General features: G+C 42.8%; 1 protein-coding gene across 4 annotated transcripts in view; it reads right to left on the bottom strand.

The window, feature by feature from the left end:
* diaph2 (diaphanous-related formin 2) overlaps positions 1-27,932 on the bottom strand; it is a 967,621-nt gene that overhangs the window by 663,037 nt on the left and 276,652 nt on the right. For all 4 annotated transcript variants that reach the window (XM_068047702.1, XM_068047700.1, XM_068047699.1 and 1 more), the window contains one exon: positions 15,786-15,925. In XM_068047702.1, the coding sequence (XP_067903803.1) occupies positions 15,786-15,925 (140 nt within the window). The remainder of the gene's footprint in view (positions 1-15,785; positions 15,926-27,932) is intronic.

Here is a 27,932-nt window from a genome sequence, read left to right as displayed (position 1 = left end):
CTGTCTTTATGGCTGCCCGCCAGCTCTGGCGAATGCTGGCAACTGACTCCCACGACTTGTGATCAATGTCACACGATTTCATGTCGCGTTTGCAGACGTCTTTATAACGGAGACATGGACGGCCGGTGGGTCTGATACCAGTGGCGAGCTCGCTGTACAATGTGTCTTTGGGGATCCTGCCATCTTCCATGCGGCTCACATGGCCAAGCCATCTCAAGCGCCGCTGACTCAGTAGTGTGTATAAGCTGGGGGTGTTGGCCGCTTCAAGGACTTCTGTGTTGGAGATATAGTCCTGCCACCTGATGCCAAGTATTCTCCGAAGGCAGCGAAGATGGAATGAATTGAGACGTCGCTCTTGGCTGGCATACGTTGTCCAGGCCTCGCTGCCGTAGAGCAAGGTACTGAGGACACAGGCCTGATACACTCGGACTTTTGTGTTCCGTGTCAGTGCGCCATTTTCCCACACTCTCTTGGCCAGTCTGGACATAGCAGTGGAAGCCTTACCCATGCGCTTGTTGATTTCTGCATCTAGAGACAGGTTACTGGTGATAGTTGAGCCTAGGTAGGTGAACTCTTGAACCACTTCCAGAGCGTGGTCGCCAATATTGATGGATGGAGCATTTCTGACATCCTGCCCCATGATGTTCGTTTTCTTGAGGCTGATGGTTAGGCCAAATTCATTACAGGCAGCCGCAAACCTGTCGATGAGACTCTGCAGGCATTCTTCAGTGTGAGATGTTAAAGCAGCATCGTCAGCAAAGAGGAGTTCTCTGATGAGGACTTTCCGTACTTTGGACTTCGCTCTTAGACGGGCAAGGTTGAACAACCTGCCCCCTGATCTTGTGTGGAGGAAAATTCCTTCTTCAGAGGATTTGAACGCATGTGAAAGCAGCAGGGAGAAGAAAATCCCAAAAAGTGTGGGTGCGAGAACACAGCCCTGTTTCACACCACTCAGGATAGGAAAGGGCTCTGATGAGGAGCCACCATGTTGAATTGTGCCTTTCATATTGTCATGGAATGAAGTGATGATACTTAGTAGCTTTGGTGGACATCCGATAGGTATAGGTATGCACCTAGAAAGGCGCATTAAAAAAGTCAATAGTTAGTACAGAAGGTGGGAGCAAGTCCACAGCCATGATAGGAATATTGGAAAAGTAGGAATATAGTAGAAGTAGGCCATTCAGCATCCCCAAGTCTGCTCCACCATTCAATTAGATCATGGTTGATTGGTACCTCAACTACATTTACTTGCCTTAGCTCCATATCCCTCGATACCCGTACCTAACAAAAATGTCAGCAATCTTGTCAAGAAAACTTGCTATGACAAAGGAAGATGTTTTTAATACATCGATTGGAAACCTACATTAAACATGTAATTAAACAAAAAGAGTTGGAATCCTACAGTTAACTTTGGCCACCATAATTTGCATTTGAACACCTTGCACATTCCAAGGCATCAAACAGGAGACACTGTCCAATGAGCCTGTACCAAAACAATGCCTTGCTCTATTGATTGAACTACTTGAGATTCATTAGCAAGACATTCAATGCCATCCTGGGAAATTAACATTGAAAGGGTGCATGGGAGAGACTGAAATTCCTAAACTTGAATCTTGTTGGAAGGTACCTGAGAATACACAGAGAGTCATGTGACAGTCTGTCCATCTCTGTGAAAGCTGAGAGTTTACCTTGGACAAGGCAGACAAGCCAGTGACTCAGACTGGTTGGGCATGAAGCCTAGCTGCCAGTTGCGGGATCCAAAACAAAGACACCAAAGGAAGAAAGCCACCTACAATGCTGCCTCCAAGAAAACCCTGAACAGATGAGCCAGCCACAAAGTGCGCTTCTACAAGCCAAAGACTTCAAGAACACAACTTCAGCCAGAAGGCAACGGAATCACCCAATGCCACAGACTGTATTAATTTTTTATTTGTTCTGGACTCTAATCCAACTATAAATCTACTCCTCTCACTCTGTAATCTATTCATCTGTGAGAGATTCTCATGTGAGTGTGTCCGTGAATGTGTGGCATAATTTTCTTATTTTATTTAGATCGTGTTTAGATTGTTAAGTACAATAAACTCACCTTTTTCTTGTTTAAGTTCAAGTAAACCTGTCCGATTGGTTCTTTTATGATCATAACAAAGAGTAAAAGGTAAAATGTTCAGTGAAGTGGTAAGCACATCCACTGCTTAAAAAAGAATAAACCCTGTTGCAGTCAAATAAGAGGAAGGACAAGAGGGGAACCTTGTGACCCCTCCACGCCTGGTCGTAACAATCTCCATCTTGAAAGTTTCAATTATCCCAGCATCCACAATCTTTTGGGGATGAGAATTCCAGAGTTCTATGATCCTTTGTGGGGAAAATTTGTTTCCCGATTTTCTCCTAAATGGCTTAGTTCTAATTTTGTGTCCCTTCATTCTGGATTCCCCACTAGAGGAAATAATTTCTCTGTATCTACCCTACCGAATCTTTTTATTTTTGAACACCTCAATCTTCAATGCACAAGGGATTGAAAGCCAAGTTTATACAACATGTCCTCATAATTTAACTCTCTAACCAGTAGTTGAAAATGTGGGCAACATTTCAAAATGACTGTTCTCACCCGATTACTTTTTACCCATTTAACCCCAATCTTGCAAAATAAAGACTAGTGTAAATTAAATGAAAAATGCCCTCTAATAATGTTTGGGTCAGCAATGTGGAATTAAGTAGTTTGAATTTAATGTGTAAAATGATACAGGGAAACTAACATTTAGACTTTATGATAAGACAGGAGGGGCTGGCAGAGAGAAAGTGGGGGACTGTGGGAGAGAATAGGAGGCAAAAAAGCTGGGCAGGCTGGAGGAAGAGGGGGCTGTGGCCAGAGGTTGCTGGGAGAGCAGATAGCTAAGGGTGGGGGAGGCTCCAGGAAGGGAGGAGGTAGGGACTGAAGTGGGAGGGATCTGAGAGACGGAGAGAGTAAGGTGAGATAGACTTGAGTGTGAGTGAGATTGTTGTAAAAGGAATCTGGGAGAGAGGGCAAGGAAAGTTTAGGTGTCGATGAGGGTGGGGGGGGGGTGTAGATAATCTGTGTATATCCCTGTGCCTGTCTCCGTACCTTGCCTATGTCCATGTGTTAATGTTATGCAACATAGCCTGGTTTCCACCTGCCTTGGACTTCTTTACCATTGGATCAAAACCTCACTCTGTCAAAACCATCTGGTAGTTGGTGTGCAACGGCCACCCCACATTAAAAGATCTCACGCACAGGCATCGTCCATTCCTCAAATAAATTTTGGACCCTGGATCATCAGTGCCCTCATGTACAACTCCAACAGCGACAGACCTAAGCCCTGCATCGCTATCATAGCTCAGGAACTCAAGGGCTACAGCTTCAATATCGCTGCCCTAAGTGAGACAAAGTGAGCAGGAGAAGGCCAGCTCAAGGAACAAGGCAGCAGGTACATCTTTTTCTGAACAGCAATCTGGAAGAGGAACACGCCTTCATAGGGTAGGCTTCGCCATCAACAACGAGCTTGCCTGGTGTCTCAGTGATTTCCCTTGTGGGGTAGGTGAGCACCTCATTACCCTTCAGCTCACCTTAACAAGGAATCAGTACGACGCTGTTGTCAGCATATATGCTCCTACCATGGATGTAACAGGCGAGGCTACAAAGGGACTCGATTCCAACCTTGAACAATCCCTAACCCGAGTCCCAGCTGGGGACAAGCTGATTCTCCTTGGCGACTTTAATGCCAGAGTCGGGAAGGACACAAACCTCTGGAAGCGCGTGATTCACAAGAAAGGAGGAGGGAAAGCAAACTCTAACAGAGTCTTCTTCTGATGAAATGCTTAAAACATGACCATGTCATAAACAACACTCTGTTTCATCAGAGACAAGTACAAGACCTTGTGGCAACATCCATGATCCAGGCACTGGCCCCTGCTTGACTATATTATCATCCGAGCCAAAGACTGCAGGGATGTTCACGTAACTCGCGCCATGACAGGTGCCGACGACTGCTGGACCGATCATCATGTAATTTGGTCTATTATCTCTGGCCCCTAAACAGTGACGGCAACAGTAAAACTGCTGTGAGAAAATTAACAGTGAAGGTCTCAAGGATTCCACAAAGGCAGCTCTTCTCAGCCAGCGCTTTACAGGCAACCTCTCGACTCCCAGCCAATAGGAGCCACAGGCTGTTCACCATAATCAACACTTACGAAGAGGTTCTTAGCTTCTCTACCAGGAAACATAAAGATCGGTTTGACGAGAATGACCAAAAGATACAGGAGCTACTCAAGAGTAAGCACAAAGCATTCGGAGACTGGAAGCACGATCACACTTCAAGAGAAAAGTAGCAGACCTTTGGGTGTCTGATTCAGCAGTACAACAAAAAAGCCAAGAAATACAGAACAAATAGTTGGTGGAAAGAGTGTAGCAGATCCATGCGGTTACGGATAACCACAACATGCATGGGTTCTTCATCGCTGTCAAGACTATCCATGATCCAAACACTCAAGGACCTACCCTGCTGAGAGCCAAGAACGGAGGAGAGCTTATTTAGAACAGTCAGTGCCCAATGGAGGGAACATTTTGAAGAGCTCCTTAACAGAGACTGTCTTTGACCTGAGTTTCCTCAACAGCATCCCTCAGTACACGATCCGGCTCAGTCTCGGTGCTACCCCAGCCTGGAATGAAGCTGAAAAAGCCATTCATCAGCTGATAAACAAAAGGCCTCTAGAGCAGAAGGAATCCCCACCGAAATCCTAAAATCAGGCTGAAATGCACCCTGGCGCAATATCCCAAAATCTGGGACAAGAAGCACATGCCAGGAATCTTAGAGACATTGTAATCGTAACCATCTTCAAGAAAGGAGATAAATCCAATTGTGGTAATTAGAGGGGAGTCTCCCTGCTGTATGCCACAGGGAAGATAATTTAAAGGATCCTCCTTAACTGCCTCCTCCCAGTGGCTGAAGAGCTCCTCCCAGAGTCACAATATGGATTTTGTCCACTAAGACACACTATAGGTATGATCTTCACTACGCAGCAAATCCAGGAAAAATGCAGGGATTATGCCAACTGCTGTACATGCCCTTTTTCAATCTCACAAAAGTCTTTGACTCAGTCAATCATGAGGGCTTATGACAGCCCTCCTCAAATTTGGCTGCCTTCAGAAATTTGTCACCATTTGAAATTTGCCAGCCATGGTTCAGCTGGTAGCACTCTCGTCTAGTCACAAGGTTCTGGGTTCAAGTCCCACTCCAAGGCATGAGCATTAAAAATCAAGACTCCAGTGCAATATTGAGGGAGTGCTGCACTGTTGGAGGTGTCATCTTTCAGATGAGGCATTAAACTGAGGCCCCATCTTCCCTCTCAGGCGGATGTAAAAGATGCCATGGCACTATTTCAAGAACAGAAGTGGAGTTAATCCTGGTGTTCTGGCTAATATTTATCCCTGAAATCAACATCACAAAAACAGATCATCAGGCCATTTTCATATTGCTATCTGTGGGAGCTTGCTGTGTGCAAATTGGCTGTCGCATTTCCTGCACTACAACAGAAGTACTTCACTGGCTATAAAGCACTTCGAGACATCCAGTGGACATGAAAAGTGCAATATAAATACAAGTCTCATCTTCAACCATCCTTCGCCTACTAAATGATTACATGCAACCCATGACCCTTACTGATGGGACCACTATAGACCCTATCTCTGTGAAGATTGGGGTCAAACAAGGCTGTGTCATCACACCGACCTTTTACTTCATCTTCCTCACCACAATTCTGCACCTCGACTCCAGCAAGCACCCCACAGTAGTCGAGATAACCTACAGGATGGACGGGAAACTCTTCAACTTTCGTTGTCGCCACTCCAAAACTAAGGTCACTTCAATCTCAGTCAGTGAGCTTTAATACACAGATGATGCTTATGTTTGTGCTTACTCGGAGGCTGAGCTCCAAGTCATCATTCGCTCTTTACCGAAGCATACGAGAGGATGGGCCTTACTTTAGTTACCCTAAAACCGAAGGTCCTCTTCCAACCCACTCCCACAGCACAATAAATCCATGGCGAGACCCTGAAAAACGTGGGCCACCTTCCATCTCTCTCCTCTCCAACATAGATGACAAAATTCACCACTGCTAATCACGCTGTGCGGGTCACGTCGCTCACACACCTAACATCAGGTTACCGAAACAACTGCTCTACTTCGAACATCGTCACGGCAAGAAATTTCCAGCAGGGCAGAGGAAATGCTTTAGGGACATTCTCAAAGCATCCATGAAGAGATCCAATATACCCATCAATTCATAGGAATCCCTGACCCGCAAATGCCCAAAATGGAGAAGGAGCATATGGGAAGGCACCGAGCACCTCGAGAGACATCAACGGGAGCATGAAGAGCACTAGTTCAGGCAGTGGAAGGAGCGCACAGCTACCCCCCACCCCCCAAAGAACTCACCTACTCAATTCTTCAAACACCACCTGCCCCACGTGGCTGAATCTGCAGATCGTACATCGGACACGTTAGCCACCTTAGAACACAGTGAACCACAGCAGCAAGTCATTCTCGATCCCGAGGGACTGCCCAAGGAAGAAGGAGGAACTTAAAGAGTTACAGACAAAAAGCAGGAATGTGGGACTAAGCACAACTGCTCTTTGAAAGAACAGCACAGCCACAATGGGTCAAGTAGCTTCCTTCTGTGCTAAAATCTATGAATCTATAAGGCGTGCAGCATTCTGTGCAGTACAATAAAAAAAAACACTTTGACCAGTTCTATTCAACTCCTATCAGAAGCTATATCAGTTCTTCACCCATGCCCACTATATACGCCTACCAATAAAATACTTTTTAAACTCAATATTTGAGAACAGATCAAAAAATTATCAATAAACTGTTGAACTTCAAGTTGCCATGTATTCACCATCTTCTGCTTTGTCAAGTCTCTGTCTCTCTTCATGGCCTCAATTTTCCCTTCTTTTCAGTTCAAAGATCTCCTTGGCTTTCTCAACAATAACAATTCTGTTCCCTTCAATATGGCATTTCTCACATGAGCAGATGTGCACTGACTCGTTCCTTACTGCCTTTTGAGTTCTCCATCTGTGCACAATCTTCAGCTCTCTGTACATGCTGAATTTCAGTTCTGCTCCATCCATGCAAACCTCTGCACAGAACATTGGAACTTGATCTCACAATAGCCTCAAAAATCTGCTCCACTCCATACGTGGCAAACCTGGCCACAGACGTCTGGAGAAATGCTATTCTGCAATCTGCTCATTTATTGTTGCATTAAAAGTGATAGTAGACCACAAATAGCTATTATGCCTCTTCATTCGTGACCTGCTGAACAAAATAGTCTTATTTTCCCAAGGTGTGGGAGGGAAGGAAAGTAAAACTTAAGCTGCTGCTTCAATGCAAAATAGTTAGTAAATAATAAATTGAGACTTTTCTTTCTAGTGACACTTTTCTTTAAAAAAACATTGTATTAGCTCCTCATTAAGAGTTACTAAACTACAACGTTTTGTGGATTGTTCTCTTCCCTTTTCGCTACCTTTCTCTAGAAATATAACATTCATCCAGCAAAAAAAACAAACATTGTGACTGTGATTAATCTTCAATCTTAAAGTAATAAAATTGGAGACCATACATTTTTCTTGTACTACTTGAATAACATATATAGGCAAATAAGAAAGATTTCGAGCTGACTCAAGTTAGAAAGTAAATTGTCTTTCCTCACGATCACCAGCTGCAAACAGGGTCATACTATCTGTGAGAAAGTAAACAAGATCATTTGATCAGATAAATAATTATCTAGGGGGCTGGTGATACTTCAGCTCCACCATTTAGCAGCTCGTGAATAAGAAAGGCTTGGACAAAATGTGAACATTTGCCTGCCAAGTGCCTCCCAGCACTCTGCTCAGTTTTTGATCTGTCTTGATAGACGTTATGGAATGACTGAACTGGTAAGATCTATCATACTGTCAGGACCCTGCAGCGAGCATAAAGCTGTGTACTTATCCAAAAAAAACAAATATAAAGGAAAAGAAGAACCTTGAAACGATTTGTTTATCAAGCTCAGGAAACAGTGTATTGTGCAAGTGAAAGTTAATTACTTTTTCACTAGTCTACTCTGCTGATTTAGCTTGCTTCTGAGTATACTTCTTTCTCATAATAAACAATTCATACTTTAACTTGAAATAAATAGCCACCCAGTGTGGTGTTTTGACCATCAGAGATCATCAAAACATAGTGGCATCCAGTATTATTTCTAGTGCAATCAGTACATTGCATTGCCTTCAATATATGCAGAATGCTACATTTTGGTCCGAAAGAGACACTGGTCTACTTGCAGACGATGCTATTTGTGGGGATACATGTAAGCAGTATTGGGAGGTAACCAAAATTATACCACTTAACTCAGAAGCCAACGTATCTCTCACATGGTGGAAACAATCCCACGTGGCCGAGGTGAGACCACACCTGGGGTACTGTGTACAGTTTTGGTCTCCTTTGGACCTGATGGCCTGCATGCAAAGGTCTGAAGGGAAGTGACTGCAGAGCGGATGGATGCATTGATTGTAATCTTCCAAAATTCCCTAGATTCTGGAAAGGGCCCAGTGGATTGGAAAACGCAACTGTAACACCTCTATTCAAGAAAAGAGGGAGACAGAAAGCAGAAAACTATAGGCCAGTTAGCCTGTCATTGGGAAAATGCTGAAATCCATAACTAAGGAAACAGCAGCAGGACATTTAGAAAATCATAATGCAATCAGGCAGAGTCAAAGTTTTATGAAAGGGAAATCATGTTTGACAAATTTGTTAGAGTTTCTTGAGGATGTAACAAGCAGGATGGAAAAAGGGGAACCAGTCAATGCTGTGTATTTGGACTTCCAAAAGGCATTCAATTAGGTGCCACTTTAAAAGTTACTACACAAGTTAAGAGCTCATGGTGTTGGGAGTGATATATTAGCATGGATTGAGGGCTGGCTAACCAAAAGGAAATAGAGATTCGGGAAAAGTGGGTCATTTTCAGTACGGCAAACTATAACTACTGTAGTGCTACAGGGATCAGTGCTGGGGCCTCAACTATTTACTATTTATATTAATGAAGCGGATGAAGGGACTGACAATATTGTAGCCAAATTTGCTGATGATACGAAAATAGGTAGTAAAGCAAGTTATGAGGAGGATACAAAGAGTCTGCAAAGGGATATAGATAGGTTAAGTGACTGGGCAAAAATTTAGCAAATGGAGTGTAATGTGGGAAAATATGAAGTTGCCCACTTTGGCAGGAAGAATAGAAAAGCAGATTATTATTTAAATAGAGAGAGACTGCAGAATTCTCTGGTACAGAGGGACCTGGGCATCCTTGGAGACAAATCCTAAAATGTGAGCATGCAGGTACAACAACAATTAGGAAGGCAAATGGAACATTGGCCTTTATTGCAAGGGGGTTGAGTATAAAAGTAGGGAAATCTTACTACAACTTTACAGGGCATTGGTGAGACCACACCTAAAGTACTGTGCATAGTTTTGATCACATTATTTAAGGAGGGAAATACTTGCATCGGAAGCAGTTCAGACAACATAAGAAATAGGCCATTCAGCCCCTCAAGCCTGCCCCGCCATTCAATAAGATCATGGCTGATCTGTCCCAGGCCTCAACTCCTCTTTCAGGCCTGCTCCGCCTAACCCTCGACTCCCCGAGATTTCAAAAATCTATCTACCTCCTCCTTAAATACATTTAGTGACCTAGCCTCCACAACTCTCCGAGGCACAGAATTCCAGAGATTCATCACCCTCTGAAAGAAGAAATTCCTTCGCATCTCAGTTTTAAATGTGTTCTCCCTTATACTGTAACTATGTGCTCTAGTTCGAGACTTCCCCACCTGTGGAAATATATTCTCAACATCTACCCGGTTAAGCCCCCTTACAATCTTATATGATTCTATAAGATCACCTCTCATTCTTCTAACGCCAATTAATAAATGCCTAACCTGTTTAGCCGTTTTGATAAGACAACCCCTTCATCCTAGGAATCAGCCTAGTGAACCTTTTCTGAACTGCCTCCAATGTTAGTATATCCTTCTTTAAATACGGGGACCAAAACTGTATGCAGTAGTCCAGGTGTGGCCTCACCAACACCCTGTACAGTTGTAACAAGACTTCCCTATTTCTAAACTCTAACCCCCTGGCAATAAAGGCAAAATTCCATTTGCCTTCCTAATTACTTGCTGAACCTGCATGCTAAACTTTTGTGTTTCATGCACAAGAACACCCAGATCCCTCTGTACTGCAGCATTTTGTAGTCTTTCACCATCTAAATAATAATCTGCCTTTTTATTCTTCCCACCAAAGTGGATTACCTCACACTTTCCCACATTGAACACCATTTGCCAAGTTTTTGCCCACTCACTTAACCTATCTATGTCCCTTTGCAGATTCTTTGTGTCCTCATCACAACATGCCTTCCCACCTATTTTTGTATCGTCAGCAAATTTGGATACACTACAGTCTGTCCCTTCCAGTAAGTCATGAATATAGATAGTAAATAGTTGAGGCCCTAGGACAGATCCTTATGGCACCCCACTAGTTACGGCTTTCCAACCTGAAAAAGACCCAAAGATCCCGACTCTCTGCCTTCTGTGTGTTAGCCAGTCCTCAATCCATGCCAACACATTACCCCCAATACCCTGAGCTCTTATTTTGTGCAATAACCTTTTATGTGGCACCTTATCAAACGCCTTCTGAAAATCCAAATGCACTACATCTACTGGTTCCCCTTTATCCACGTTGCTTTTTATATCCTCAAAGAACTCGAACAAATTTGTCAAACATGATTTCCCTTTCATAAAATCATGTTACTCTGTTTGATTGCATTATGTTTCTCTAAATGTCCTGCTAGTTCTTCCTTAATAATGGACTCTAACATTTTCCTGACTGATGTTAAGCTAACTGATCGAAAGTTTCCTGCTTTCTGTCTCCCTCCTTTCTTGAATAGAGGTGTCACATTAGTGGTTTTCCAATCCGCTGGTACCCTACCGGAATCCAGTGAGTTTTGGTATATTATGAGCAATGCCTCTACTATCTCTGCAGCCACTTCTTTTAAAACCCTGGGATGCAGGCCATCAGGTCCTGGCGACTTGTCTGCCTTTAGTCCTATCAGTTTGTCCAGCACCTTTTCCCTCGTGATAGAGATTGTTACAAGTTCCTCCCTCCCATTTACACCTTGCTCATCTATTATTGTTGGGATGTTTATAGTGTCCTCCACCATGAATACAAAATATTTGTTTCAATTATCTGCCATTTCCCTGTTATTAATTCCCCAGTCTCATCCTCTAAGGGTCCCACACTTACTTTAGCTACTCTCTTCCTTTTACTATATCTGTAGAAGCTCTTACTGTTTGTTTTTATATTTCTTGCCAATTTACTCTCGTAATCAATTTTCTCCCTCTTTATTAGTTTTTTAGTCAGCTGTTGCTGGTTCCTAAAAAATTCCCAATCCTCAGGCCTACCACTCGTTTTTGCCACATTGTATGCCTTTGTTTTTGATTTGATACTCTCCTTAACTTCCTTTGTTATCCACAGGTGGTTCATCGTTTTCTTCAAGTCCTTCCTTCTGACTGGAATAAATGTTTGCTGAGTGTTATGAAATACCTGCTTAAAAGTCTGCCACTGCTCATCTACTGACTTCCCCTGTAGTCTATCTTCCCAGCCCGCTTTAGACAACTCTTTCTTCATACCTCTATAATTGCCCTTGTTTAAGTGGAAGACACTGGTTTGAAACCCGAGTTGCTCACTCTCAAACTAAATTTAAAATTCTACCATGTTATGATCGCTTCCCCCTAAAGGATCCTTAACTATGAGATCTTTTATTAATCTTACCTGATTATATAATACTAAATCTAAAATAGCCTGTTCCCTGGTAGGTTCTGCAACGTATTGCTCTAAGTAACAATCCTTGAGGCACCTTACAAATTCGTCTTCCATGCTACGCTTGCCAATTTGACTTGTCCAATCTATATGCAGATTAAAATCACCCATGATAATTGTAGTGCCCTTCTTACATGCCTCCATTATTTCCTGATTAATATCTTGTCCAACAGAGAGGATACTCTTCGGGGCCTTTAGACCACTCCCACCCGTGATTTCTTTCCCTTGCTATTCCTTATTTCCACCCAAACTGATTCTAAATCACGATCTATTACACCTATATCATTACTCACAACTGCACTGATCCCTTCCTTTAATAACAAAGCTACCCCATCTCCTTTTCCTTTCTGCCTATTCTTCCGGAACATCAAATATCCTTGAACATTAAGATTCCAGTCCTGGTCATCCTGCAACCACGTCTCAGTGATAGCTATCAAATCATATTCATTTATTTCTATCTGTGCCATCAGCTCATCTATCTTGTTACAAATGCTACGTGCATTCAGATAAAGAGCCTTAAGCTTTGACTTTTTACCATTTTTACCTACTCTGGTTCTAATTTCTGCTGTACTCTTGTGCTTATATACTCTGTCCCTTCCTGTCACTCTCTGATTAATGTATGCTCCTTCACTATCCTGCACCTCTGCTCTCTCGTTATTTTTTGACTTTTTAAACTCCCTTTCAATTGAACCCTCCCCCCTACTATTTAGGGTTGTAGATAAGGCTTTAAACTAGATATATGATACGCCAGGACACTAGTCCCAGCATGGTTCAAGTGAAGTCCATCTCAACGGAACAGCTCTCTCTTTCCCCAGTGCTGGTGCCAGTGTCCCATGAATTGGAACCCATATCTCCCACACCAATCTTTGAGCCACACATTTACCTCTCTAATCTTATTTACCCTATGCCAAAGGGCACGTGGCTCAGGTAGTAATCCGGAGATTATTACCTTGTGGTTCTGCTTTTTAATTTGGCCCCGAGCTGCTCATAGTCCCTCAGCAGACCTCTTTCCTAGTCCTACCTATGTCGTTGGTACCCACGTGGACCACGGCAACTGAATCTTTTCCCTCTCACTCCAAGTTCCTCTCCAGCCCAGAAGAGATGTCCTTAACCTTGGCACCAGGTTGGCAACACAGCCTTCGGGACTCTCCATCTTTCCTGCAGTGAACAGTATATACTCCCCTAATTATGCTATCCCCTACTACAACTACATTTCTCTTTTCTCCCCCCACTTGAATGGTGCTCTGAACCACGATGCTGTGGTTAGTTCGCTCATCCTCCCTACAGTCTGTGCCCTCGGCCACACTGGCAGCAAGAACCTTGTACCTATGGATAATGGTACTGGGTGAGGCTCCTCCAAAGCTAAATTTTGGATCCCCATACCTGCCTCACTCGCAGTCACACCCTCCTGTCCCTGACCACTGGCCGAATTCAAGGTAGTTAATCTAAGGGGTGTGACTGTCTCCTGAAACACAGTGTCCAGGTAACTCTCCCCCTCCCTGATGTGTCGCAGAAGGTTCATTAGGCTGATTCCTGGGATGAGGGGTTTGTCTTATGAGGAAAGGTTGAGCAGGTTGGGTTGATACTCAGTGGAGTTTTGAAGATTGAGAGGGAATCTTATTGAAACCTATAAGATTCTGAGAGGGCTTGACAGATAGATGCTGAGAGCATGTTTCCCCTCATGGGGGAATCTAGAACTGGGGAACACAGTTTCAAATTAGGGGGTCTCCCATTTAAGACAGAGGTGAGGAGCAATTTCTTCTCACAGAGGGTCGTTTGTGCTTGGAATTCTCTTCCCCAGCGAGCAGTGGAGGCTGAGTCATTGAATATATTCAACGCTGAGTTAGACAGATTTTTGATTGACAGATGAGTCAAGGGTTATTGGGGGGCAGGCAAGAAAGTAGAGTTAAGGGCAGAATCAGATCAGTAATGATTTTATTAAATGCCGGAGCTCGTAGAACCAAATGGCCTACTTCGTCTCCTATTTCTTATGTTCTTACATGGGCCTATATTCCCTAGAGCTGAGAAGAATGAGAGGTGATCTAATTGAAACATATATTAATATATTTCTGGATACTACAGGAATAAAGGGATATAGGGATAGTGTGGGAAGGTGGATTTGAGGTAGATGATGAGCCACAATCTTACTGAACGGCAGAGCAGACTTGAAGGCCAAATGGCCTACTACTGGCCATATTTCTTACGTTATGCAAATCCAATAATGAAAATAAAAGTGTGAATGCACTTGTCTATTACAAAGGAAGTAACTTAATGTGATTGAAATGGTTTTAAACATAATAGCACATATAGGGAAAAAAACGTAGATTTAATAAAATTCTTCACTCAATTTAATGGCAGTCTGCACATCTGACTTTTCGTATATATTACTGCTACCCTCTGTACATTGTTAATTTGTGCATCCACTCTTACCTATTGCCTTCTCACTTTGTAACACTTACATGCTCTTCAAAAACTTGTTCAATGATCTCAGTTTCTAATTAGTTCAAAGATGTCCGCTAAATCCCAGACCACACTCCCCACCCCAAACACATATTTTCCTAAATATTTCATTTCTTTACTCAAACGTTTGTGAATCTTTGGAATTTTCTGCCCCAGAGGGCCGTGGAAGGTCAGTCATTGAGTATGTTTAAAGTAGAGATTGACATTCTAAATAACAATGACATAAAGGGATATGGGGATAGTGTGAGAAAAAGGCATTGAAGTGGATGAACAGCCATGATCGTAATAAATGGCGGAGCAGGCTCGATGGGCTGAATGGCCTACTCCTGCTCCTATGTTCCTATTCATTGGCTTCACTGGGTAGTTTAATAACCATCATTACACTGAGTTCAAAATAAGTAAAGCCCAATGTCTAATACACCTCTACATTTGAGTTACTAATTTTGTCATTCAGACTACTAACTCAAATACTGAAATGAGTACAATGCAGCAATACACTTTTTTTTTTAAATGTATCTAACCCCCATCTGGGTACCAGTCTTAGATCCTATGCTTGTAAACACAAAATTGAATTCTGGATACAAGTTCCCAATACATCAGTCTCTTACTCTGTCGTAGTTTGCCTTTATATGCCAGTTTGCCGCGTGTCTTTTTTTTTTGTTTCCAATTATGTTGCAGCTCACTGACCTATTCTGTCTGAAGTACCTCAAGGTGAGGCTGTTTAACCTAATTTCTTACTGCAAACAATTTAAATTTCTTTTGCAGAATTGGTACAAATTCCAAACTACATTACTGCATTTGTTTGTATTTGTGTATCTTCCCTCTCTTATACATCATTTATACTCCATCCATCACTCCTGGCTATTCTGATGAATCAACTGTGTCAGTGCACTTCCAGGATAGAAAAAACTAGCATTCAACTGCTGAACATTCATTCCCCTCACTATATCCTTTCTTTCGTTTACACAGAAGTACATCAATCCTCAAATTGAACCTTTAAGTTGAAGATACAAACTGTCAATTATTTTATAACGATTTAACAATGACAAAATACAACTTCAGAAATGCAGTTTGGATTTTTCTGAGCATGATAATCGATTTTTTAATTACAGTAGTTATTTTTCTACCTAAATCTCCTTATATGAGTTATCTGTCATCAACAAAGTTCATTAGCCATAAAGAAGGGACCAATTCTGGGCCAGAGGCCATTCCACAATGTTATAGGATATCTATTTCATGAAAACAATGGTAGATGAGCTCAATCAACATGGAGCCCTGACACTCAGCTGGTCCCAGACTCTCTCAGTTGTGCCATGCCTTTCTTCAATCTCCCACGTGCTTAGAGCACTATAATATGGTCAGAATGTTGATTTAAATTGAGATCCAGACCAAAGCTTCACTTACCTAACAGGATTGCTGGTCAAAGAAACTCTCAGTGATTCTAGGCAGTTAAGAAGTTTATCATCAGTAATTCCAGAACGTAACTCATGAACATATTCTTGGGATGACAGAGTACTTTCATGCTTGCTATTCTTCAGGCCACCCTGTATCAACAACAAAGAAACAATTACTCACCAAGTACATAGAAACTATATACCCAATTATTCCAGACTCCTATGATCCATATTCAGAAGTTTACAATCCAGCTACTTAAATGTTGTAGACGATAATTTAGAATAGCTGTTGAGTTCTTCCATAACAGTCTATTATTCATATTACAAGAAATACAAAGGTGTTTGAGACATTATTTTTTTAGCTAAGTCCACCAAACACACTTATTTACAGACTATAAAGATAAAAATATTGGAATAATTTCAGTAATGGGGGTTTATTTCCATACAAATTTAGTTTCAAATAAATACGCACAGACACAAATGTTTAAATTTACGAGAAAATAGTAGTTTCCTATATAAAAACAAGAAATGGTAGTTTCCTATATCCTGGGTCATTTCTAATGGAACATACTGCTGCAAGATAAATTTGTATTCATCTAATTAAAATTTTGTTTAAATACTTATTGTAATCATTACTTCCAACATCAGTAAGTCATAAATCTATATTACAAGTTGTATGCCTGTGTGGATGCTGTAAGATGCCATCAACTAATCAGATTGCAGAACCAGCGACCTCTGTCCTGTGAACCATCACGTTATAGAACTATTTTTAGTATCAATTTGGATTACATTGAATTACATACAATGTACAACACACAAACAGGCCATTTGGCCCAATTGGTCCATGCCAGAGTTTATGCTATGCATAAGCCTCCTTCTTCCCTACTTCATCTAATCCTATCAATGTATCCTTTTAGTTCTTTCTCCCTCATATGTTTATCTAGCGTTCCTTTAAATGCATCTATACTATTCACCTCAACTACTCTCTGTGGTAGCAGGTTCTATCCACTCTCTGGGTAAAGAAGTTTTTCCTGAATCCCCTATTTGAATTATTAATGGTTATCTATGTTTATGGCCCTTAGTTTTGGTCTCAGCAGAAGTGGAAACATCTTCTCTGTGTCTAACCTAGCACACCCATTTCATAATCTTAAAGACCTCAATCAAGTCACCACTCAGCCTTCTCTCGAGAGAAAAGATGCCCAGCCCAGCCCAGCCCCAACCAATCGTTCCTGATTGGTATAACCTTTAGTTTTGGTATCATTCTTGTAAATCTTTTTTTGCATATTAATTTTGTAATATGGAGATCAGAACTGTTTACAGTATTCCAAGTGCGGCCGAACCAAGGTTCTATACAAGTTGAGCAACTTATCTGCTTTTCAATTTTAGCCCTCTGGAAGGAAACCCCAGTGCTTTGCTATCCCACTTAAGAAAAGAGAAAGACTTGCATTTATATAGCACCTTTCATGACCACCGGACGTCTCAAAGTGCTTTGCAGCCAAAAAAGTACTCTTTGAAGTGTAGCAATGTTGTAATGCAGGAAACGCAGCAGCCAGCATGCGCACAGCAAATTCACAGAAACAACAATGTGATAATGACCAGATAATCTGTTTTTGTGACTTTGATCAAGGGATAAATATTGGCCAGCACACTGGGGATATCTCCCCTGCTCTTGTTCGAAATAATACCATGGGATCTTTTACATTCACCCAAGCAAGCAGATGGGGCCTCGGTTTAATTTCTCATCCAAAAGACAGTGGTCTCCGACAGTGCTCCCTCAGTACTGCATTAGAGCATCAGCCTTGATTTTTGTGCTCAAGCCCTGGAGTGGGACTTGAACCCGGAAGCTTGTGATACAGAGGCGAGTGTGCTATTAACTGAGCCACAACTGACACTAGACTTGAACTCTCGTATTCCAAGCAGTGGCCTATTCACTCATATGGCTTAGGGCATGGTGATTTGCACTTTGGACCAGCTCGCAGGCCACGTAGAGGCCCTCATGGACCAGCAGTGGTCCCCGGACCACATTCTGAGCATCACTGATCTATTTGTTATAAACTAGCTAAATCTGAACGCCACTCCAAACAGTCATACGCTTACTTATAATGTTTCACATTATATTAAAGAAATTTTACAATTAAGTTAATTGGATATGAACTTTCTTACAATAAACTCAAGAGAATTGCATCTGGAGGAACCAGGGGTACAGATAGTGAGGGAGAAAATGAAAGAGAGAAGGGGGGGGAGGGGAAGAGAGAGGAGGAGAGAGAAGGGTGAAAGAGAGAGGGAAAAAGAGAGGAAGGGTGAAATTAGGGGTGAGAAATGTAGGTGGTCCATGAGGGTCCTTCAAGTGGTCTGTGGACTGGTCCAAAGGGAGAAAAGCAAAGAAAAGGAAGATGAGGAGGAAAGGAAGGTCACAGCCACTGAAAAGAAAAACAGACAGGGAGGAGAAAAAGAAAAGCTGAAAAAAGCACATTGCCAATAACAAGCAAGCACAGAACAAGAAAATGAAGTCAGAGGAAGAAAGTAAAACAAACATATAGTTAAAGTGAGAAACAACTAAAGATAACAATGCAAAAAAGGTAGCCAGGTGAAGAAAGTGTGATTAGAATAAAACAGATGAGAAAGAAACAGAGACAGAGTGAGCAAAACCAAGCAAAAAACATAAAATTAACGTTAAGAGTAAAACAGAAAAAGATAGCAAATTAAGAAAGAGAAAATTAAAATAGCACAAGAAAGAAGTGGAGAGAGGAGCGAAAGCAAGAGAAAAAAGGAGGAAGGGAAGGGCAGGAAATGGTGGCAAGGAGAGAAAAGGGAAAAGATAGCAAGAAATGAGAGATGAGGACAGAAGAGATAGGTAGGATAAAAAAAGATGGGGAGAGAGGAAGAAGGGAGGGAGAGAGGGAGAAAACACAGACAGATAGACAAAGGACAGAGAGACAGAAAAAGAATTGCCTGGAAAGTGAGCGAGTGGAAGCATATTAGTTTTTCAGACAGAGAATGTTTGCAAAAATTTCAAAAGGAAAGAAAAGAGAAGTTTGTGAACATTACTTACTAGCATAAATGCTCAAAAGTAATACAGCAGTGCAGCCTTCATAAAGCATGTCTGTAAATACTGTATAAGTTTGTTCTCACACATATTAAGTTTTATCTCACCATTTGTCATTCTGTAGCCCTAAAAGCAGGAAGCCACACAATCACAAGCCACTGCAAATACCGGTCTGTTGCAGGCAGCTAGAAGTACAACTACAACTTGGACTGACTTGCCCCTGGTTTACTTACGCCAAATGGGAAAGTACCTCATCAGAACTCAGAACCTCCCAACTGTGCAATTCAGATCAGCAGATTCAGGCATCACCACACTTGAGGCTTATTGAGGGCCACTTAAGGGCCTCTTCCTCCCGCTGCTGGGATTTAAACAGCAGCGGGAGGAATGTGCCTCCACCACCTTGTAAAACGAAGTGCCCTCCCTGAGGGGTTGGGGGTGGTCTCTCCTCTGTGGGTAATCTGCAGCCCATGGAGGGCCCTGGTCAGGAAACAATGCAAATCCCAGGACCCTCCTCCCCCTGGACTTTACGACCAACACCCAGCACACCCCTCACTTATCTGAGGTCCGAGGTTCCAGTGCTGGGCCTGGGTCCGAGGCTCAGTGGCGCTGCGCTACTGCTGAACTGCTGGCCATTTTTGGAGGCGGGATCCCCATCTTTAAAGGAACAGAGACTCGGGCGCCAGATACTGACTCCGGAACAACGGAGGATCGTGCCCTGTAGTGCGAAAAGACCAATGCGAGGTTCCCCCATCTTTTCGACCTGGTGCCGAGTCCTGCCTCCTCCACAAAATCCAGCCCTAAGAGTCCAGCATTATTGAGATATATTCAATGTTACCTCACTTATGCTAGATTAGCTTCTTTCTCTATTATCAAATTCACAGATACTAAATTGAGGGAGACAAATAAATCCTAAAAGGCAGCCCATAAACTACAAATTTAGAGAAACAAAATATGTAAACGGCAAAATAATGGCAGATGAATGTAATCTAAGAATACATTACCACACACAAGATTTAAAAAAAAACACATAAGTACTTCATTAATGCTGTCCAAATCGCTAAGAATCAAGTCAGGAGAGATCAGTCAATTGGTGCTCAATGTCCAATAATTTTATAATAACAATTCATAAAGCAAATAAGAAGGCTCAATGATTTTGTTAAAACAGCAAGCCAAAGGATGTAGCGCTGAACCTGGATAGTGCCCCAGTCAGACCATCACTCAAATACCATGTCCAGTTCTGATCAAGACACAGGGAGATGATCGAGCCATGGAGGTGGGAAAAAGCAAAAGGAACTTGGGATTTCCAATTTTGAGAGGATGAATAACTCCAGCTGAATCATTAGAAGAACACAAGATGGTGAATGGCATGGGAAAGGTAAATTGGTAATGGTACTTCAACTAAACCACGATAGGAACAGCACCGGTTCAAACTAGATAAATTTTGGGCTGATGTCAGGAAGTTCTTGTTCAAAACAAAAAATCCAAATATCAAACGGACATCCTGGTAGGCTAGTAGAGACACAAAATCTTGGAATAATTTAAGGAGCAGTTCAATAGTATGATGGAACCACTGTATAGTATTTCCTCGATGTGGTAAGGAGGGCTAAATGATCCTGCCCATCCAAATGTATCTTGGGATACAGTGCCTTTCACATAGAAGAAACTCCTAAAATATTTTATAAAGAGAAAGACTACATTGCTGAGTAGATGATGGGAAGTAACTGGGGGCAGAGACAGGGAGGAATGTGTGGGGACAGAGGAGAAAAAGGCCACATTCTGCAGAAGACTATAGAGATAATATACAGCCAGAACAAAAGGGATATGAAAATAAGGGCACCAACCTTGGAAGTTGGTACACTGGAAACTGGTTTATAGTGGTGTTCTCCAAGTGTCAATTTTTATAAATGACCTAGCCTTGGTGGTAAAGAGCAGCATGATAAAGTTTGCATAAACTTGACCAGATACTAGATAGTGATGAGGATAGTGTGGACTTCAGGATGGCAGACAGGTTGGTGAAATGGGCAGAACCATAGTAGGTAGAATTCAATGTACAGAGGTGTGAAGGGATGAGCTTTGGGGGGATTAATATAGAAAGACAGTTTACTATAAATGATTTTGAGAAGTGTAGATGAGCATAAGGACCTTCGTGTCCACATACACAAATCCTTAAAGGTGGCACAGAAAGTTCATAAGGTAGTTAAAAAAGTATATGGATTCCTTGGGTTTAAAAGTAGAGGAATAGAATATAAAGGCAAAGATCATGCTAGTACTTTATAAATGATTGGTTTGGACGCAGCTGGAGTACTGTGGACAATTCTGCGCACCACATTTCAGGAAAGATGGAAAGGCCTTAGAAAGGATACATAGGAGGTTTACCAGGATGCTACCAGGGATGAGGGATTTCAGTTATAAGGTTAGAAAAGTTAAGACAGTTCTCCTTGGAACAGAGGAGGTGACAAAGTGACATAATAGAGGTTTTCAAGACATTGAGGGGCTTTGATAGAGTAGAGAGAGAAAAGATATTCCCTCTCACGCATGAGTCAACTGGAAGTCATAGATTCAAAATATTTTCCAAAAGCTCTAGAGGGGAGATGAGAATTTTGTTCACACAAAAATAGTTGGGATTTGGAATGCTCTCCTTGAAAAGGTGATGGAAGTTGATTCCATAAACAATTTTAAAAGGGGGCTGGGACAGGTAGTTGAGGAATTTACAGGGTTACGAACAATAAGCAGGGACATGGGACTCAGCATGACTGCTCTTCCAAATGGCAAGCGCTAGCATGATGGGCCAAATTGACTCCTTCTGTGCTGTAAGTTTCTATGATTCTATGAATAAGGAGTTCTTAGCTTTTAGCAAGGATAAGTGAATTGTTGTGTGGGACTTTTTGAGAACAAACACGGGCTATGAACTGACTGAGAGATAAGGACAGAAAACTAATAAGGAGTGATACGTCAATCATTGAAGCAAAGATAATGTAGATAAGAGTTCCAGCAGAAGGAGGGAGGGAGGAGTACAACTGGGTAAGGATATGAAGCTAGGATATGGGATAAGGAGGGTATCTCTGCACCAAACAGTACACCAAGGTTACATAACACCTGGTTCACTCTGAACAATCAGGCAGATTAATGAATCCATAAGCACAGACAAGCAAGGACTTGTGTGAACAGTACAGGATTGCTTGGTATGTGCATAAGAAGCTTTTGTTTATATAGGACAATGTCAAGCATTTAAATGGGCTGGTAAAAGTCTTGAAATTGATTCTTCTGGTCGAAAAGTACCTGGACTCTGCTTCTAGATGCTGTCAGTTAGCAGGTATCATGCAGATGATAAACAAGGGACCAAGGATACAAAAACAAGAAATGCTGAAAATGCTCAGCAGGTCTGGCAGCATCTGTGGAGAGAGAAGCAGAGTTGTTTCAGGTCAGTGACTCTTCATTCCAGTTCTGATAAAGGGTCACTGACCTGAAACGTTAACTCTGCTTCTCTCTTCACAGATGCTGCCAGACCTGCTGAGCATTTCCAGCATTTCTTGTTTTTACTTCAGATTTCCAACATCTGCAGTATTTTGCTTTCATTATACCAAGGATACAACCCTGGGACACTCTAACTATGTATTACAGGGGACTAAGATTTCTGAAGAGGTGCAATAGTCGTATTAGAACAGATTGGGAATGAGCCAGAAGACAGTAGTGCAGTAGGGATAGAGCATAGCAACAGTGGAGGAGAATGAAGTAGATGACTGTCAAAGGTGAGAATGGGAAGAGAAGAATTACTTATGCAGGTAGTGCAGCATTGGGTCCTCAAAAATGTGGGGTCATTGTCTAGAAACAGTGCTAACTACAAATTTTCTACAAATTCAGTGCTCCACTGCACATGAGCAAATAGTCTTAACTTCAAATGTACCTGAACAGTGAAAATAGCAGGCTCTTTTTAAACATTAGATTACTTTAGAAAATTGTCATACACAAAAAATAGCATGCATAAATACTTGAAAGAATTATTTCCAAGTATCACTGAAGCATAACACTGCTTTTCCTATATGTTCGTACTGACAATGAACCTGGCCAACATAAGGGACACATCTTTTTTGTGGGGGAGGTGGAGGAGAGGAAAAGCTAAAAATCAAATCCAATATTCAAGCCTGTACATTAGGATTGCAAGTGTATTGTATGACAACCCCTCAAAGAGAAAAAAAATGACTTTCCACTTGGTTGGCCATTCCATTCAGTAATTCTTGGCACAGGTACAAAGTGGAAGTACTATTGAGAGTCACAAAGGAGTTCTAAGGCCATCTGTCTTACCTACCAACTGAAGGAATTATGCATGAAGGGGAGCAGCTATAATTGAGGAGAAACCATCCAAGAATAGGTAAAAAAAAACTAAAGAATAAAACCTGGTTCCTTTCAAAAGATTAAAGTTTCACTCTGTAAAAATATCCACATATTTCATTTTTAAGACATGTGACACAATGCACAACTACTAATTATTAAAGTCATTTATGGTTTAAGCTATATGCAGTAGTGCATGCATGTACACAACATCCCCGGACATCAAGCTCAATACAACTTACAAAGTCCCTTTTAAAATTAAATCAATTGACCAAACTTCAATTGTTAGCATTTTATTACAACAGGAACTTTAGTATCAGTGTGAGACATATATAGACTTCAATCGTAGACTAATTAATTCAGCTATAGTACTTTCACCTCTGAGTCCGGAGGCATGGTCCCAAGCCCAAATCCTGAGACGCAAGCACATAATCTTGCGGTCTCAAGTGCACTGGAGATGCCACCCATCAAGTGAGAAGATAAACTGTGACCGAATCTGCCCTCTTAGGAGGATGTAATAACTCCCACAGCACTATTCAAATAATAGCAAGGAAGTTCTCCTAGTGTACCGCAAGTATCCATCAATCAATATCACTGAAAAATATATTATCTGTCATTTATTCCATTGTTGCGCCAAAATTGTCTGCAGCGTTTCCTACCCTACAACAGTGAGTGCACTTCCAAGATGCGGCTGCAAAATGCCTTGGATGGTCCAGAAATGAATGGTGCAAAATACAATGCAGCTCGGTCTGTCTAACATAAATGCTCTGAAGGCATCAGTGGCTGAACTGGTGAGTGGTGAGGGAGCAGTTGTTATGCACCTCCCTCATCACTTTGGAGGTTGGCCAACCAGCTTTTCACCACCACCATTTCACTCTATCTCTGCTATCAGAGACATGGTTGAGGGAAGGGCAGGACTGGCAGCTTAACATTCCAGGGTATAGAATAGGGTGATGGGGGCGGGGGGTGGGGGGGGCTGGACAGGAGGTGGCATTGCATTTTTGATCAAGGTGTCAATTACTGCAGTAAGGAGGGATGATACCTTAGAAGGTTCCTCAAATGAGGCCATATGGGTAGAACTTAAAAACAGAAAGGGGGCAATCACTTGGCTGGGAGTGTACAATAGGCCTCCAAACAGGCAGTGGTAAATGGAATTTAATCCTGAGAAGTGTGAGGTGATGCATTTTGGAAGGACTAACAAGGCAAGGGACCATACAATGGATGGTAGGACCCTAGGAAGTACAGAGCGTCAGCGGAACCTTGGTGTACTTGTCCATAGGTCACTGAAAGCAGCAGCACAGGTAGATAAGGTGGTTAGGAAAGCATATGGGATACTTGCCTTTATTAGTCGAGGCATAGAATATAAGAACACGGAGGTTATGATGGAGCTATATAAAACGCTAGTCAGGCCATAGCTGGAGTACTGTGTATAGTTCTGGTCACCACACTACAGGAAGGATGTGATTGCACTGGAGAGGGTGCACAGGAGATTCACCAGGATTTTGCCTGGGCTGGAACATTTCAGCTATGAAGAGACACTGGATAGGCGAGGGTTGTTTTCCTTAGAGCAAAGAAGGCTGAGGGGGGACCTGATTTAGGTATACAAAATTATGAAGGGCATATATAGGGTAGATAGGAAGAAACTTATTCCCTTAGCGGAGGGGTCAAGAACCAGGGGGTATAGATTTAAGGTAAGGAGCAAGAGGTTTAGAGGGGATTTGAGGAAAAAAATTTTCACCCAGAGGGTGGTTGGAATCTGAAACACACTGCCTGAATGGGTGGTAGAGGCAGGAACGCTTACAACATTTAAGAAGTATTTAGACGAGCACTTGAAATGCCATAGCATACAAGGCTACAGGCCAAGTGCAGCAAAATGGGATTAGGATAGGCTTGATGGCCGTTGAGATACGGTGGACCGAACAGCCTGTTTCTGTGCAGTATAACCATGACTCTGACTCCTACTAATCTCGTAGCCTTCTTTGGCCTGACCACCACCATTTCACTCCCACGAACCTATCAGCCTTCTTTGGCCTCAACATTTAGCCTACAGGTCTGTGCAGTTCACGGTTCGGCCTTCGGATTACTCAAGTCAGCATTCCCTAGTGCCCAGCACAGTCCCCTCCCTGGTAAGTCAACCAAATCTCGAGTTCAACCCGAGACAATTGGCCAAACCTAGCTCTGCCACTGCTTCGAATAATGCTCTACGAGAGCAAGCATAAAGATATGCAGCATTCCTTTCCCCAGTACTAGATCCACTAAGGCGATTTTACAAATAATATCACTCATCACCAAGTCTTTCATTTGTGCTTGGTTATCATTTACTACTTTGTACCTCATGACTTTAGGTCAGAATTGATCCTTACTCTGGGGAATAAACCTTAACTCATTTAATAAGACACATTTGGAGATATGTTTCACTGTAAAAATTAAAGTAAATCCCTTTAAACTATCGTAGTTCAATAAATATTTTTCTTAAACTATACGTTAAGAAAACAATTGATCCTGAAACTATACTTGTTTTTTATTCGTTCCTGGGATGTGAACTTCACTGCCAAGGCCAGTTTTTATTGCCCGTTCCGAATTGCCCTCGTGAAGCTCATGCTGTGCCTCCTTAAACCACTACAGTCCATGTGGTGTAGGTACACCCAAAGTGCTGTTACGGAGGGAGTCCCAGGATATTGACCCAGTGACAGTGAACGATTGTTGATATAGTTCCAAGATATGGGCCATGATTTAATGTGGTCCCAACGCAGGATCGGAGATGGGGAGGCACAGAGTATTGTGACGGGTAGCAGGGGGCGGAGGCCCCATCGCCAAGCGATCTTCTCGAATGCGGGACCGGCCGTCAATAACCTTCCCACCCAGAGGCCAACTGAGGCCCCTTAGATGGCATATTAATGGCCAATTAAGGGCCTCTTCCTGCCACCTCTGGGATCTTATCAGCAGCGGGGGTGTGCTTCTGCCACACAGGGAGAGTGTCTTCTAACACGAGGTGGACTCCCTGTGGGCTTTTGTGTGTGGGTGGGGGGGGAAGGGAGGAGGGGTCGACCACCCCCTAGCTCCCCCACGCCGGGGCCTTCCAGACTGGCCCCAGTGACCCTGCCTCACTTACCTGAGGTACGGGGTTGCAATGCTGGGCCTGGGTCCAAGGTCTCTGCAGTACCAGCAGTGGCCACCGCTCCTGGTGGAGCTGCCAATACTGCTGAGCTGCCAGGGACCCCCCGCCTTTAAAGCGTCGGGAGCCCTGGCTCCTGTGCAACCTCCAGTCTAGGGTGCGTGGCTTGGAGGAGAACTTGTAGGTAGTTCCCATGCAGCTGCTGTCCTTGCTCCTCAAGGTAGTAGGGATCATGGGTTTGGAAAGTGTTGCCAAAGGAGCCTTGGCTCATTGCTGCAGTGCATCTTGTAGATGGTACACACTGATGCAACTGTGTGCCAGTGGTAGATGGGGTGCCAATCAAGCAGGTTGCTTTGTCCTGGATAGTGCTGAACTTCTTGAGTGTTGTTGGAGCTGCAGGCAAGTGGAGAGTATTCCATCACACTCCTGACTTGTGCCTTGCAGATCGTGGACAGGATTTGGGAAGTCAGGTGGTGAGTTACTTGTCACAGAATTACCAACCTCTGACCTGCTTTTGTACCTACTGTATTTACATGGCTGGTCCAGTTAGGTATCTGGTCAATGCTAACTCCCAGGATGCTGATGGTGGGGGATTAAGCAATGGGTAATGCAGTTGAAAGTCAAGGGGAGATGGTCATGGGGAGTGGCACAAATATTACTGGCCACTTTTGAACCCAAACCTGAATGTTTTTCAGGTCTTTCTGCATGCGAGCAGACTGCTCCAGTTTCTGAATGGTACTGAAAACTGCAATCAGCGAACATCCTCACTTCTGAGCTTATAATGGAGGGAAGATCATTGATGAAGCAGCTGAAGATGGTTGGGCCTGGGACACTTCCCTAAGGAAATTCTGCAGCAATGTCCTGGGCCTGAGATGATTGGCCTAAACGACCACAATGATCTTGCTTTGTGCTTGGTATGAATCCAACCAGTGGAGTTTTTTTTTACTGATTCCTATTGACTTCAATTTTGCTAGGGCTCCTGAATGCCACACTCGGCCAAATGCTGTCTTGACATCCAGGACAATCATTCTCACCTCACCTCTGGAATTCAGCTCTTTTGTCCATGTTTGGACCAAGGCTGTAACAAGTTCTGGAGCCGAGTGGCCCTGGCAGAACCCAACCTGAGCATCAGTGAGCAGATTATCGCTGTTTAAGTGGAACTTAACACCCGTCAAGGACACCTTCCAACACTTGCTGATGACAGAGAGTAGACAGATGGTGCGATAAATGGCCGGATTGGATTTGTCCTGCTTTTTCTGGAAATGACATACCCTGGGCAATTTTCCACATTGTCGGATAGATACCAGTGTTGTAGCTGTACTGGAAAAGCTCAACTAAGGGTGCAGCTTGTTCTGCAGCACAGTCTTCAGTACTACATCCGGGATGTTGTCAGGACTCATAGCCTTTGCTGTATTCAGTGCCTTCAGCCATTCTTGATATCATGTAGAGTGAATGGCATTGGCTGAAGACTGGCATCTGTGATGCTGGAGACCTCAGGAGGAGGCCAAGCTGGATCATCCACTCAGCACTTCTGGCTGAAGATGGTTGCAAATGTTTCAGCCTTGTCATTTGCACTGACCTGCTGGGCTCTGCCATTATTGAGAATGGGGTCGTTTTTGGAGCATTCTCCTCCGGTTTGCTGTTTAATTGTCCACCACCGTTCACAA

Source organism: Heterodontus francisci, chromosome 15 (genome assembly GCF_036365525.1).
Source record: "Heterodontus francisci isolate sHetFra1 chromosome 15, sHetFra1.hap1, whole genome shotgun sequence".
Lineage (NCBI taxonomy): Eukaryota > Metazoa > Chordata > Chondrichthyes > Heterodontiformes > Heterodontidae > Heterodontus > Heterodontus francisci.
This window is presented reverse-complemented; position numbering and strand designations above follow the sequence as displayed.